The sequence below is a fragment of the Quercus robur genome, chromosome 11 (genome assembly GCF_932294415.1).
Source record: "Quercus robur chromosome 11, dhQueRobu3.1, whole genome shotgun sequence".
Lineage (NCBI taxonomy): Eukaryota > Viridiplantae > Streptophyta > Magnoliopsida > Fagales > Fagaceae > Quercus > Quercus robur.
Window position 1 is genome coordinate 1,374,806 of NC_065544.1, and position 16,278 is coordinate 1,391,083.

General features: G+C 35.1%; 1 protein-coding gene across 3 annotated transcripts; it reads left to right on the forward strand.

The window, feature by feature from the left end:
• The first annotated feature begins 907 nt into the window (after positions 1-907).
• On the forward strand, positions 908-15,279 carry LOC126707655 (aldehyde dehydrogenase family 7 member A1). Of its 3 annotated transcripts, none has more exons than XM_050407426.1 (15): positions 908-924; positions 8,440-8,582; positions 9,167-9,253; positions 9,363-9,494; positions 10,699-10,771; positions 10,991-11,013; positions 11,113-11,176; positions 11,951-11,996; positions 12,748-12,928; positions 13,403-13,579; positions 13,700-13,868; positions 13,982-14,118; positions 14,217-14,314; positions 14,714-14,863; positions 14,975-15,279. In XM_050407426.1, the coding sequence occupies exons 2-15, from the start codon at positions 8,448-8,450 to the stop codon at positions 15,027-15,029; spliced, it is 1,527 nt and encodes a 508-aa protein (XP_050263383.1). In that variant the 5' UTR covers positions 908-924; positions 8,440-8,447; the 3' UTR covers positions 15,030-15,279. The 3 variants fall into 3 exon arrangements, with proteins under 3 accessions (XP_050263383.1, XP_050263381.1, XP_050263382.1); XM_050407424.1 differs by lacking the exon at positions 908-924 and adding an exon at positions 8,180-8,313 and having other exon boundaries at positions 8,438-8,582; XM_050407425.1 differs by lacking the exon at positions 908-924 and adding an exon at positions 8,209-8,313 and having other exon boundaries at positions 8,442-8,582.
• Positions 15,280-16,278: the final 999 nt, after the last annotated feature.

Below are 16,278 nucleotides of genomic sequence, written 5' to 3' on the forward strand. Positions count from 1 at the left end.
TATTGATACACCATGTTGAATATGCTAGTATAGATGCGGAAACGAAAACATAAAGTATAAAAATCAATAACACACAAGGGTTACGTGATTCAGTCTAACGGCCTACATCCACGGAGGAAACCCTAAAGGACTACATTAATAATATATTAGAGTGTAGTACAAATCATGTGTTACAATGAATCATAACATGTGTATATATAGTAGACTAAACCCTAGACTAATAGACTTCTAGTACAAGTAGGAGACTTGACTTGCACACAAAGTAGAATTAGACTTGGGGCCTATGCTAATGTGTGTTGTGTTATTAAATAATCACACCCGAATTTTAGCTCCCATTTATTTTGGTTTTGCTAAGAACGGTGAGAGATTAATCAAGACGGACAATATATATATAAATATATATATATATATATATATTTTCTTTCATTTTATTCTTCCCAAAATTATAGTCTATGTTATTTCTTTTATTGACATTTTTTTTTTACAGTTTTAACTACTCCTAAAATTATTTTTGGCCTTGACCTTTTCAATTTCCTCAATTGGAATTTTCTCAAAAAAAAAAAAAAAAAAATCCTCAATTGGAATCAATAGAATAATTTTGTAATTTTACACACTTGTCAAATTATTATCAATCATCGCCTTATCCCACATTATTTATTTTCAATTATTTATAATTTACCACAGTTTTTATTTCCAAAAAAATTGCGAGAAAGATTTGTAGTTTTGACTACTTGTTTCCAATTGCACATCATTAGATATTAGCGCATTAAATAATTTTCCACTTACGTGCATAACGTTACAATATATATATATATATATATATATATATATTATTACTTGGCAACCAGAACCAGAAACCAGTGCTCTGTTTTATATGCCATTTCCATAAGTTTTCATCTTCTTTTGCTAATCTAATATGTGACTGTGAGTGCTCTAATCTTCTTCTTCTTTTTCTTTCTGCACTGCATATGGACTTGGCTTCCATAGACTTAGCCAATTCTAACCCTTTGAGGAGGGCTTCATATTCGACTTCATTGTTAGTTGCTTGGTACTGTAGACGGACTTTATGTTTCAGTTTATCTCTTTCTGGAGATTGTAGGACCACACCAATTCCTCCTGCATGCCGTGTAGATGAACCATCCACGTGGACGACCCATCTCTTACTGTCTTCTATCTCATTATGACTTGGGGTAAACTCCGCAATGAAATCTGCTAGGGTTTGAGCTTTTATGGCATGCCTTGGTTGATACCTAATGTCAAACTCACTGAGCTCTACAGCCCACTGGATTAATCGTCCTGCAACTTCCAGTCTATTCATTGCCTTCTTGAGCGGATGATCTGTCATGACATTAATGACATGTGCTTGGAAATAATGCCTCAGCTTCCTAGAAGCGGTGATCAGTGCGAAGGCTAATTTCTCAATTTGTGGATATCGTCCTTCCGCTCCTTTCAATGCCTTACTTGTATAGTACACAGGTCTTTGTACTTTGTCTTCCTCTCTTATCAATGCTGAGCTCACGGCATGCAGGGTTACCGCTAGGTATAAATATAATTCCTCTCCCTCCACTGATGGACTCAGCAGTGGTGCCATGGTAAGGTATGCCTTCAAATCTTCGAAAGCTCTCTGACACTCGTCGGTCCATTCGAATGCTTTTTTGAAAACCTTAAAAAATGGCAAACATTTATCAGTAACTTTAGAGACAAACCTATTAAGCGCGGCAACTCGTCCAGTAAGGGATTGGATTTCCTTGGTATTTTGCGGTGGCTTCATGTCCAATATTACTTGAATTTTATCTGGATTTGCTTCAATTCCCCTGTGGGAGACCATAAAGCCAAGGAATTTCCCTGACGATACTCCAAAAGCACATTTGCTAGGATTCAGCTTCATGTGATACTGTCTCAGTGTGTCAAATGTCTCCTGCAGGTCGTCTAGATGTCTTCCCTCATTCTGACTTTTCACCAGCATGTCATCTACATAGACTTCCACATTCCGCCCAATCTGCGGACGAAACATGTGGTTGACCAACCTCTGATATGTCGCCCTTGCGTTCTTTAAACCAAATGGCATTACCTTATAGCAGAATAAGCCTTAAATGGTGACAAAAGATGTCTTCTCTTGGTCAGCCTCGTCCATCCTTATCTGATTGTATCCCGAAAAGGCATCCATGAAGCTAAGCAATTTGTGGCCTGCAGTTGAGTCTACTAACTGGTCAATGCGTGACAGCGGATAACTATCCTTGGAGCAAGCCTTGTTCAGATCAGTGAAATCTACGCACATTCTCCACTTGTCATTTGCCTTTTTGACCATTACTACATTAGCCAACCAATCTGGGTAGTACACTTCCCGAATGAACTTCGCTACCATTAGCTTTTGGATCTCGTCCTTGATTGCACCATCTCTCTTAGGGGCAAACACCCTCTTCTTTTGCCGCACAGGCTTGGAGGAAGGACATACATTCAAACGGTGGGTAATGACACTAGGGTCTATACCCGGCCCTCGTGACTCCACGCAAACACATCAATGTTTTTTTTCAAAAACTGGACGAGGTCCTTTTTAATCTTCTCTTCTAAATCTGTTCCAACCCTGGTACACCTCTCAGGGTTATCTTCATCCAAGGAAATGTCTTCCAATGCTTTAGTAGGCTCTGCTACAGCCTTCTTTTCTTCAATATTCATGGCTTGAACTTGTTCATCCATGGCCAACATGGCCAGGTAACATTCTCTTGCTGCCAGTTAGTCCCCTTGTACCTGCCCTACCCCGTGTTCTGTTGGAAACTTGACTGATAAGTGATAAGTAGAGGTAACAGCTTTCCAACTATTCAAAGTTGGTCTTCCAATTATAGCGTTGTAGGAGGATGGACAATCTACCACAAGGAAGTTCACATCCTTGGTGATTTGTCGTGGGTATACCCCCACTACCACGGATAAGGAAATAGTACCCACTGGTTGCACCTTCATCCCACCAAAGCCTACCAGGGGGAAGTTCACTGGACGGAGCTGGTCTCGTCCTAATCTCATCTGCTGAAAGGCTGAATAATATAAAATGTCTGCTGAGCTTCCGTTGTCCACAAGTACTCTTCCAGTTGTCTAGTTTGCAATTAATAAGGAGATGACGAGAGCATCATCATGGGGGTGATGAATTCTGTCAGCGTCTTCGTCCGTGAAAGTGATTGCCTGCTCGTCCGTGGACCTTGCTCTCGGTGTTCGTCCAGAAAGTTGGACGCTCTGTACTACCTTCAAGTATGCTTTCTTGGACTTAAACGACTGGCCAGTTGAATTTCCCCCAATAATGACTCTTATTTCTCCGAGTGGTGGTCATGATGATTCTTCCATCTTCCCTTTCTGTTTCTCGTCCCTGTGGTCTCGTCCAAGGAAACTCCTCAACTTCCCTTGCCTTATAAGATTTTCAATTTGTTGCTTTAAATCGAAGCACTCGTCTGTATCATGACCATGATCCCTATGGAAGCGACAATATTTGTTCTTATTGCACTTGTTGGGATCCCCCTTCATTTTCTCCGACCATTTCAGGGAAGGATTATCCTTGATTTGCATAAGGACTTGCTCAAGTGGGGCGTTTAAAGGGGTATATTGTTGGTTCCGTACTGAAGGGCCTGGCTTCTTACTATCTCGGTCTCTCCTTTCCTTCGTCCATTCTTTCTTTGGACGAGTACCTTGCTCGTGATGGCGACTGGGATTTGCGTCCATTCTTTCAGACCTCTTCCTCTTCTTAGCAATGATCGCGTCTTCTGCATTCATAAAATTTTGAGCCGAATGGACGAGTTCGGCCATGGACTGGGGCTCTTTTTCATAGAGTTTATGTATAAACAGATCCGAATTCACCCCATTATGGAAGGCCGCCAATAGGAGCTTATCATCTGCTTCATCCACACTCAGGGCTTCTCTGTTGAAACGGGTGATGAATGACCGAAGGCTCTCGTTCTCCCCCTGCTCTATTGTCAACAGACTAGATGAGGAACACTTGTGCCTTTGTCCCCCAATGAAATTGTTAACAAATAACTTGCTCAACTCTTCAAAAGAACTCACCGAAATTGGGGGTATTTTGCTGAACCAAACTCGCGCCGGACCCTTAAGGGTGGTAGGGAAGGCTCTACACATTATCTCGTCAAGCACCCCTTGAAGATGCATGGTGGTCTTGAAAGTGGCTATGTGATCAAACGGGTCACATGTTCCATCATATGAATCTAGAGAAGGCAACTTGAACTTTGATGGTAGGGGGTGACCGTTGATGGAAGCCGTAAAGGGGGAATCAGTTCTGTGAACCAAATCTTCTATCGGATTCGCCCTTCTCATATTCTCTTTCATTTCCTCCATAACTCTCTTCATTTGGTCCATTTCTTCCTTCAAGTGTGGTACCGTTCGTGAAGTGGTGCCTCTAAACTGACTTCCAATTTCGGTATTCTCTCTACCGCCATGACTCTGTGTTTGTCCTCCTTCACGTTCTTCATGTGTCTGCCTCCTCATATTAATCTTCATTCTTAACTCTTGGTTTTAGTGAGTCAACTCCGCCATAGCGTCCGCCATAGATTGCGCATGTTGGACAGATGATGCCTGCATGACCAGTGCAGACTGGCGATCGCGATGTGGGTTGCTGCTTCCCTGATGGCCTAGGCTAGTAGCCCTCGATCTAGTCTGAACCATCAACCCTTTGTCACGGAGAAGTAAACTGTGAAACAATCTCTCCCCACAGACGGTGCCAACTGATAATTCCTTGGATATCAGTAGGTTAACGAGACTCGAACGATGATCTTTGGGCTATATCCTGTAATACAAAGAACACTGAATCAGAGGGGACTGGCTAAAAGTCCTCCGATGATGAAGTTAGTTACTTTTGAACTTTCTGTAAAGAAGAAATATTTTCTCAAAATAAAATTGTCTAAATGCCTTACCCTTCATCGAAGAATCCTTATATAGTATGTGTGGAACGGTTATCGGTTTAGTAACCGTTCCCAATGTCGAGGAGTCCAGAGAATTGGGGGTAACTTCCATAACCGCTATGGAAGTTACCTAGGTTGGACAGGTCGTTCCATGGTGAACTTGTCCATCTTTAGTAAAAGATGGACGAGACCATCTTGGACGGCTTGCCCTTACTTGAATGATGATGAGTAAGATTCCCATGAGGTATTGTCCGTCCATAGACGGACGAGGTCAGCCAGAACGCTTGGAACATTCACTTCGCCTATTTGATTTGTCGTAGCTTGTCTTTCGTTGGACAAGACATATGGACGAGTTATGGAGTTGGATGATTTCTATGACACCATCAACATATATATTTATATATTAAATTTGTAGTTGTGAATAATATTTATAAGGTGTGTGTGGCTCTCTCTCTCTCTTTAAACCAATCCATTTGCCATCGTGGCCAACCCAGGCAGTGGCGAGTGGGGTGCGTGGGTATGGGTCACAGTAGGCTTGGTTTGTTGTGGAGCTCATGGGTTCCAATGGTTTTTTTCAAGGCTGGCTAGTGGTTTTGGGCTCTGGGTTTGCAATGGGTCATAGTAGTAATGGACCTAGTGGTGGTAGTTTGACCGATTTGGGTTTGGGTTGGGCCAATTTGTTTTGGGTTACAATCTAGTGGTGGTGGATTATTTTGATTTGTGGTTGTGATAGTGCATTGAGATTGTGGCTACAAATTCTAATTCTAATTATATTAAGTTTTAAAAAATTAATCTATTAATAATCACATTAGAAGCAACACAAAAATTAGATGATATTTACGAAATACTAGTCTCAGCGCATGTGCTCCAAGTGTGCATGAGGTTCCTTTTTTTTTATTGGTTTAGTGCAATTTTCAATTAATCATAATTTGAAATTTAAGAATATGTTTGATCATATTATGCATTTGAGAACTATTGGTACAACCAAGAGTATTATAAGGCTAGCTTCAATTCATTTTTTGAAACTAACCTCGTGATACTCTTGATTGTATCAGTAGTTCTCAAATGCATAATATAATCAAACATATACTTAAATCTCAAATTTTGATGAGTAGAAAATTATGACACTAAAAAAAAAAAAAACCTCATCAAGCGCGGAGCACATACAATGAGACTAGTAATATTTAGGTGGCATCAAATATATACTAATCACGTAGTAAAATTTGTAGTAACTCACTAACTCTACTATAGAAATAAGTAATAACATCTTGTCATTTAAGATTTATTTTGAAATTATAAAAAATATTATAATTTTTTTTCAAAGTATTACATTCACATTATTTTCATAATAAATTTTAGACGATAAACTAATTCAAAATTCAGTTACCACAAATTATCCAAAACTCGTGCCGTTGTCAATTCTAGGATAGGGTCATTACGTGGCTTAACTTATCCAAGAGCACACGTCTCTCTTTACTAACCAGATCTTTAATGGCGCGATGATTCATCACACACAACGGGACTTTTGAGCATCCGCACCAGTAGGCCCAATCACCCAAAGTAAAATAATACATTCCTTTACCTTTACAAATCTAAAAAGTAAAATATGTATTTAGGTATTAGGAAATTCTTGTGATTTATTATAGATAATGAGAAATGATATGTCCATAATATTTTTACAACAAATTCTAAATAGTAGGTTATTATTGGTTGCTATTATTGAGGTAAAAAAGTAATCTTAGTGTTATGTTCAAATTTGATCTCCATCATTTATTCATCATAAATTTATATACTAATTTCTTCTCAATCTTTTTATATAATAATTAAAATAAATTATTATAATGATAATAATAAAAATCTTATATTTATTTCATAAATTAATTCTCATTTAAAAAAAAACTCATTTCTAACTTTTACTTTAAATGAATTAAAATTTTACATGATTGTGAATAAAATTGATTAATATCACTGTCACATAATAACTCATTAAAAGTCATCAAACTAAATTGATTGAATTAATAAATAAATTGTATAATCGAAATCACCACTTAAAATTTTATCATTCCCAAATGGCTTTTTTTTTTTTTTGGAAAAATATTATTGAAAAAATTATACTTAAAGTTATTTAGTTATGAAGTTCATTTTGGAACTCAAGTTTGCTAAAATTGAGTTCCAAGTCCAATCTAATATTTATTCTCAATAAAATAATTCACGTGAGAACTCAAATTTCAAAGTGGGCTACATAATAAAATAATTTCAAACAAAAACTTTTCGGTAATATTTTTTTACAAAAGATGAATATTTGACCCAAAAAAAAAAAAAAAAAACCTTCCAAAACTAATGAGGAGGATTAAACTTAGAAGCATGACGCCATAATAACCATCAATGCTCAAAATGATGAGGATGTAAAACTTGTCGCTTGAGTGGAAATGTGATGTGATTAAGATTGAGGATACAATTACAAAGCAACTGAAGTGATGCCGCTTACGCTATTGCTAGGTAAAGACAATTTTATCGCCAATGCTTTTAGCTAGAAGACAAACTCCTTTTCCCATAAAAAAAAAAAAAATTCATTTAAAACTTTTTTAGCTTAAAATAATTAATCAGAATACAACTAAGCTGTACACAATTTCTATCATTATTACCAAAAGAAAAAAAATTGTATAATAATTAAAATAAGACTTTAAAAAAGTGCCTGTAATAGTCTAACCAAACGGATAAACATGTGATGTGACTTAAAAAAAGAAGAAGATAGAATATGTGTGTTGTGTTATTAAATAACCACACCCAAATTTTATTCCCCATTCATTTTGGTTTTGTTAAGAACTGAGAGAGGTTAGTCAGGATGGACAATATATATATATATATATATATATATATTTTTTTTTTTTTTTTTTCTTTCATTTTATTCTTTCCAAAATTATGGTCTATGTTACTTCTTTTATTGACAAATATTTTATTTTGACAGTTTTAACTACTCCTGCAAAAATTATTTTTGGCCTTGACCTTTTCAATTTCCTCAATTGGAATCAATAGAATAATTTTGTAATTTTACATACACAATATTTCTCGGTTGAGTTGTCAAATTATTATCAATCATCGCCTTATCCCACCAATGACATTATTTATTTTCAATTATTTATAATTTACCACAGTTTTTATTTCCAAAAAAATTGCGAGAAAGATTTGTAGTTTTGACTACTTGTTTCCAATAATGTACCTTGGATAATGTTGAGCCATATTGCACATCATTAGATATTAGCGCATTAAATAATTTTGCACTTACGTGCATAACGTTACAATATATATATATATATATATATATTATTACTTGGCAACCAGAACCAGAAACCATTGCTCTGTTTTATATGCCATTTCCATAAATTTTCATCTTCTTTTGCTAATCTAATCTGTGACTGTGAGTGCTCTAATCTTCTTCTTCTTCTTCTTCTTTTTCTTTCTGCACTGCATTGGTTTTTGTGGGAAGAGAAACTTTGTTCTTTTTCACTGTCTTTATATTAATCTGAAAAACGTTTGCAGAGAGAGAGAGAGATGGGGTTCACTAAGAAAGAGTTCGAATTTCTGGGTGAGATCGGTGTGGGACCCGACAACCTCGGTGGTTATGTCGATGGTAAATGGAAAGCAACTGGGCCTGTCGTCTCCTCTGTTAATCCTTCAAACAATCAGGTTTTGCCTTACTCATCAGATTTTAGAGAATTTTATTTTATTTTATTATTTTTTTCATTATAAATATTGCATATTTAAAGAAAATTATAGGGATGGATTTGAGTTCTGGCTGAATATGATATATAGATTTTTATTAGTTACAGATTTTTTTAGTCCTATGGGTTATTGTCGTATTGATCTGTGGGAATCAGTGAGTTTAAGGTTCAGTGGATTGTCCTCATGGAAAAATGGTTTTTTTTTTATTTGTTTGATAATCCGTTGGAAACATCATAATTTTACCTAATCATTACTGGGTCATGCTTATTATTTTATTGTAGCAGCTTTGTTGAAGGAACACTTGGGCTGAAGTTTTTGTTTTCAGCTTGGGAGGAGGAAATTTTTGGTTTTTTTTTGTATTATTGAATAGAATTGAATTGAGTTTGAGCTTGATTGTCTAACCTGCAATCTCATTGTATTTGTTTGATCATTCAAAAAATGTTCAAAATTAAGAGATAATCCATGAGAATCTTTGTGTTTTTCGTTATGCTTTGTGGGTTATTAGCTATTTCTGTACCATGTTCTGATTCTTTTGCATTTGGATCTAGGAAATTGCTAGAGTCACTGAAGCATCAATTGAAGATTATGAGGAGGGAATGAAAGCTTGCAATGAAGCAGCCAAGAAATGGATGAGTGTCAGTTGATTATGTTCTTTGCTAATGACATCAAAACACCTGAAATTGCAGCGTTCAGTTAGGATGCCTGGATGTGTTTTGTTTGACAGTTGATGTTTTCTTTCCGCAGATCCCTGCACCAAAGAGAGGGGAAATAGTTAGACAGATAGGAGATGCACTAAGAGCTAAATTGGAGTTTCTGGGTAGGCTTGTGTCGCTTGAGATGGGAAAGATACTTCCTGAGGGAATAGGGGAGGTTCAAGTATGATACTATACTATTCTTTGGCTAATTTTGTTCATTCTGTAGTGTCTTGTTGGACAATGCTGTTACTCTCATTGTTTTTAAGGGCAGGAGGCAAAGGTTGGGGTTGTGCCACAGGCATCTTTCTTGAATGTCACTTTTAAGTAGGCCTTGGCTGCTTTTAGGGCTTTATGCTACGGATAAAACTTAGGTACAGTACCTTAGGTGCTGTTCTTTAGGTTCCCATTTTAAGATTCAGCCATGTGTTTACTTAACTAAAAAATACACTTCAATTCCATGAGAAAAAATCCACATGGCAAAATTTTAAAATGGAAACCTAAAAAACAGCACCTAAGTACTGTACATAAGTCTTACTCATATATTACTATCTAAATTTTTAGATCTGGGGTTGGAAATAGCAATGCCTTATTCTTATTTTGAGTTGTTCTACACCCAACAACTTCTGATTAGGTGGTTTACTTAGTAGTTACTTACCCTCTGGTTATTGAATAGGATTTGCTTGCTACTATTGACAGCTTTATATATCTACACAGTTCATAATTTTCTATCTCACTTGTATACATGATCAGGATGAGTAGAGGAACCATGAAGAGTAACTGGGATCAATTCAATAATATGTGTGTGTGTTTTCATTTAGGATGTGCATTTGTCTGCTTCATTTTTATTTACTTGTTTTTATTATCTTATATCTCTCACCCTCTTTCTCTGTTTTTTAAACTCTATACCTATACAATTAATTGTGTCAATTTTGTCCGTCAACTTTCAAAATCAAGTCAATTTTATTGTTAATCAAGTTAATAACCAAGGATAAAATTGACTTGATTTTGAAGCTTGAGAGATGGAATTGACTTGATTTTGAAACTTGAGAGATGAAATTGACTTGATTTTAAAAGTTGAAGGATGAAATTGATGCAATTAATAATTGATGGACCGTGCTTTGAAAGTTGAAGAATGAAACTAACACTATTAAATGTATAAGGAAGAAATTTAAACTGTGAAAAATGTACAGATGCCAAATTTGTAGTTTTGGCTTTTTAAAAATTCTCTTAGTGGTGGGCATTCCATGGTCATATGGTGCATAGAGAGTTGAGCTTTTGAGAAAATTTAGTGATCTTCAAGATATTTTTAGATGAACTTATCAGTTAGTGTTTCTTGATCTTTTTTTAACCTTTTTCAGTGACTCTAAAGCTGTATTCCTTAACAGGAAATTATTGATATGTGCGATTATGCTGTTGGTTTAAGCCGGCAACTGAATGGATCTATCATACCTTCCGAACGTAAGCTCATACATCTTCTGATTGCTAATTTGAATGGTTCCATCAATTATAAGACTCTTTGTGATGGCTGAATAAAACTTTTAATAGCTGAGCTTAAATGTTAATTTACCTTTAATGGAGTCTGCAGTTCAAGAATGGATTTGTTTTAGTATTGTTGTCTCTCTTGAGCTGGTTTCTTTCAAAGATTCTAACTCATATTTTCTGTTTTTCTTTTTCCAGGTCCAGATCATATGATGTTTGAGGTGCTGTACTAAATCAGGCATTGGAATGTGATTATATTGAATATTATGTTAAATTTGACTTTGTTACTCCAAATTAAGGTGAGCATGCTCTAACTGCAGGTGTGGAATCCACTGGGGATAGTGGGTGTAATCACTGCTTTCAACTTCCCATGCGCTGTTCTTGGTGTGTTCTTCTTCTGTCACTGTCACTGAAAAAGTTATCTTAATTTTGTCAATTCATGAAATGATAAGGATCATTTAGAGCTACTCTGTTTAAATAGTTTGACTAATATGGGTCTAGCATCACCATTGGTTCTCTTTGTGTATATTTACCGCCTTTGAGGTATACTATGAGTATAGCATGAGACTGAATAAACTTTGCTGGATCTGATTATTTACTTGTCCAGGTTAGCCATGAATGCAGGGGGCAATTAGCTACTAGTTTACATTGAAAGGATTCATTTAAAGTATAGTTTTCTATATTCCTGATGAATAAAAAAATAGTTTGGATCCTTTTTGCTAATGTGAAAATTTAGTTTTACCTTGATTTTCGAGTTTGCATATCTAGCTATTCTTTGGGTCAGTTTGTCTTGACCTCTATCATTCACGCAAAACAATACTTTTGCCTAGATTTTGAGTTTATTTTTTATCAGGCTATTGGTTGGGTGCGTTTGTCTAGCTTTCCTTTTTATATAGTACACTGAGTAGATGTAAACTGGCAATGCCTGTCTGCTATAATATGCCATGTTATTTTTTTCAATGTTTTTACAACATAATACAAGATTAACATTTAGATGGATGGATGGGGAATTTTTTTATTGATTAGACATATACTATTTGTGATTGTAAAATTCCATGTCTGTTTAGATGTGAAATTTTTATTCAGGTGCCTATGTTATGACACTTGTTTACTGCCTGCCTTTAAGCCATTAATAATTTGTTTTCTCTGATGCTTTAGGGTGGAATGCCTGCATTGCTTTAGTATCTGGTAACTGTGTTGTGTGGTAAGTTATATGTCCAGACTTTAATTTTTTATTTGTAGGTTACTCGCACCCAGTGGGTTTTGATTATTGAACCCATGAGTGCCATTGAGCCAGAGCTCATTGATCTATCTCCTGATTTAAAGGCTTACTTACATTCATTTTACTTATTCTTTCAGCCATGATTTTCTATAATACCAACATATTTTCTTCTGAAATTCAATTGAGAAGATAAATGTTTAGACCACTTTTCTTAGTTTATTCTATTGCATCTTCTGCACTTGAATAATGGCTCAAACTATTTACAACGTTTTATAAGAAAAAAGTTCAGTTAATGATCCTTGTATCATAATTCTAACATGATATCCAAATTTTCCATTGTTGAGTTTTTTTTACTTCTTCATTCTTCAAGATATCACACAGTTTGAATTCCCAACCCCCACCATAAGTGTGTACTATTGCTACTATTTTTACATGTGCTCCTCCTATTATTGTTGAATCCCCCCTTCCAAAAAAAAAACCAAACATGACCAACTTAAATATGATGTTAAGGGCTTTTTTGCCTTTATTTTCTTGAGAAGGGAAGCGCCTGTATTAAACAGGTAGATTGATTGATATATCTAGTACCCTAGTAGTTTATCATAACATTATTTTCTAAAAAAATCACTTTTCAATATCTTCAGTTCCTTGTCATTTGAGTACCGAAGAATGTTTGATTACATTCCTATTTTACATAGATTACAGGAGAAGTTACTTACCATGCTATGCATGTCAGGAAGGGTGCTCCAACGACTCCATTGATAACTGTTGCAGTGACTAAGCTTGTGGCAGAGGTTTTTGAGAAGAACAACTTGCCAGGTGCAATATTCACATCTTTCTGTGGAGGTGCTGAAATTGGTCAAGCAATATCGAAAGATACACGTATAGCACTGGTCTCATTCACTGGAAGCTCAAAGGTAAATTTATGATTTGTTTGTGCCCTTGCCATTAGCATCACTCTTTTATGAATATATTCAAAATAGTCATAAAGTTCATCGATTCTTGAAAGTGAAACCATGAGTTTTCTGTGTGAGATGAGTTGAATTGTATATAAAATTTTTGAACCAAGAAACATATTCTCAGTGGTTGGTACCCATTACGATTTACTAATGCATTTTTTTTAAACAACTGTTGGTGTAAAAGAGCTATTCCTTGCAAAGTCTCATGCATATTAAAACACAAATGACATATATATACACACACACAGTCCTATCTTTGATAAATTGCTATTACATAAAAGAGTAACAAGCATATAGTCAAACCCTGCCTCCCAGGTGCCCATATATGCCACTTATTTAGGGAAATTTTATTATATGTTTAAACCAGTTTTTGGGTCAGTTTTTATCCACATCTTCTTCATCTAAGCCTGTCTCCTGCCTTCTGAATTATAGGTAGGTTCAATAGTCCAGAAAACGGTAAATGAAAGGTTTGGCAAATGCTTGCTTGAATTAAGTGGGAACAATGCGATAATTGTCATGGATGATGCCGACATCGACCTAGCTGCGCGTTCTGTTTTGTTTGCAGCTGTTGGTACAGCTGGTCAGCGCTGCACAACATGCCGCAGACTGGTAATATATTTCTGTTTACAATTTAATGACAATTCCAATGTAGTCATAGTTAGCCCTTACAGCAATTATTTTTTTGGTTAGTAGCCCTTATGGTAATTTCTTTGCTTACTTTGGGTGTAGTATCTTCATGAAAGCATATACCAGAAGGTATTAGATCAACTAATTGGAGTTTACAAGCAAGTCAAAGTTGGGGACCCCTTGGAGAAAGGAACTCTGGTTGGACCAGTACATACTCGTGCCTCAAGTGACAACTTTGAGAAAGGGATTTCAAGCATAAAATCCCAGGCAAGTATTCTGTCCCTTGTAATTGACTATTGCTAGCATCTTCAATCATTTGACCTTATATGATATACTAAAGTGTTTTTGTTCACATAACTACTTGATACTTGTATAATCAGGGAGGGAAAATCCTGGTAGGTGGATCAGTTATAGAATCAGATGGAAATTTTGTGCAGCCGACCATTGTTGAGATCTCCCCTGATGCCTCCATAGTGAAAGAAGAATTGTTTGGTCCTGTTCTGTATGTTATGAAATTCAAGGTAATTTCTTCATGAAATTACATCCATTTGCATGTATGGTTTTGATTGAGATTCTCATCAGATCAAAGTTCTCATTTTGCATTTGAAAACTTGCACAGACTCTAGATGAAGCAATTGAAATGAACAATTCTGTACCACAAGGATTGAGTAGTTCAATCTTCACACGCAAGCCTGAGATTATATTTAAATGGATAGGGTGAGTGCTCATAAAATCGATCTTTACTTTCTGTTTGAAAGACTTATATACTTATACGTTTGAGCTTTGCATGTTTTTATTTATATTGTAGACACCAACAGGTATGTTTAACTAAATTAGTTCGTAAAAGATTGTAACTTATGTTTTGAAGTTCTAATTGCTGATCACTGTTGGAAACTAGAGATGTGTAAAGTTTAATGTTACAAGTTACTTTTCTACTGATATATTCAATGACAATTATAACCTCATTAAATAGTGTAAGAGAGCATTTTGCATCCAATTCAAAAAATTTCTATGAAATGTAAAAATCTGAAAATATGTACTTATTCTATAATATCTATATATCTCTCTTCTATGTATTATGTATCAATTGTTGATGTATTTAGAGTATTATTGTAGGCCACATGGTAGTGATTGTGGTATAGTGAATGTAAACATACCTACAAATGGAGCTGAAATTGGTGGTGCTTTTGGTGGAGAAAAGGCAACTGGTGGTGGTCGTGAAGCAGGAAGCGACTCTTGGAAGCAATACATGCGACGATCAACATGGTAATATTTTACTGATTGATTTGCTTGGATGTTTGTGCACGACCATTCTCATTCTTCAGTTCAATCTTTTTGTATTTTTCACAATGACCTAACCATTCTTCTCCTTCACAGCACAATCAATTATGGAAGTGAACTACCATTGGCTCAGGGAATTAATTTTGGCTAATAAGTTGGCCTTGCAGTGAGGTATGCTTGCTCTGTCTTCATGATCTAAGTTCAACATGGAGGGTCAGGATACATTCAACAAAATCTGCTGTTGAGGTTGTGCCTCTCCTGCCATTTTTAATGTATTACAAAAAAAGAAAAAAGAAAAAAAGGAGATTTCGGATGCCTTATGTACTATGTAGAACTGGTCTTATTTCCATTTACAACAAATAAAAGCATTTTAAAATAAATTATCTGATATTTTAGCTGTATTGTTTTGCATAAGTTTTCCTATTGATCTCTTCTGCGTTTCCAAGAGGTCTATGTGGGAAATAAACCAAACATGAAAATGGCCTAGCAGCTGTTTGGGATCCAATGTTTTATCACTCTCATTAGTTTGAGTCTCAGATAAGATAGTTTTGATTAACCTCAAGAGTCTTCTCCAATTTTTATTTTTTATTTATTTTTATGGTGAGGGTAAAAGTCAATATTTTCGTATTAAGCATATAAATTCTGAAGTATATGTATATACATCCATTTGCAACAGTTAACATTACTTATAAGGGGTTATCATTGAATTGAAATAAGTAAGCAAAAAAAAATAACTTGAGAGAGAGAGAGAGAGAGAGAGAGAGAGTGAAAAAAAAAAAAAAAAAAAAGGATCTCTGACTAACTTGAGGAATAAAGAGAGAGAATAAAGATTTTTTTATTATTTATTTAAAAAAAAAAAAAAAAACTGTTAAAATTTGAATATGACAAAGAAACGCTGAAGAAAAAAAATTACTTTTAAAATTTATCTAAAATTTAGGTGTTTTTCAATATGAAGAAGTTATGTTAAGACGGAGCAGCTTTTTGTTGTGAAGGAACAAAACCAAACTCAAACTCAAATATGCTCTTTGCTAATAAATTTAATGGCAAATTTGCAGCCTGATCTTGTCCATTATCAAGCAGAAGACAACTTAGAGCAGTGGTGGAGCCAGGAATTCAGTTTAGGGGGACAATGTTGAAAGCAAAATTAATCTAAAAAAAATTAATTGATATTATTAGCGAACTAAATACACAAATATATATATATATATATATTAATGTAATTTGGAGATTAATATAAATAAATAAAGTTTAAACAATCAATTTTATTTCTTCAAATAAATTATTGTAAAAGTGTTAAGAGTATAACAATGTAATAGCAATTTTGTATCCTCCTTGCATTGAATGCTATTAAAAAATAATGTTGAATTCAACATTTTTTCTCTATTATTTTAAGCAGTTAA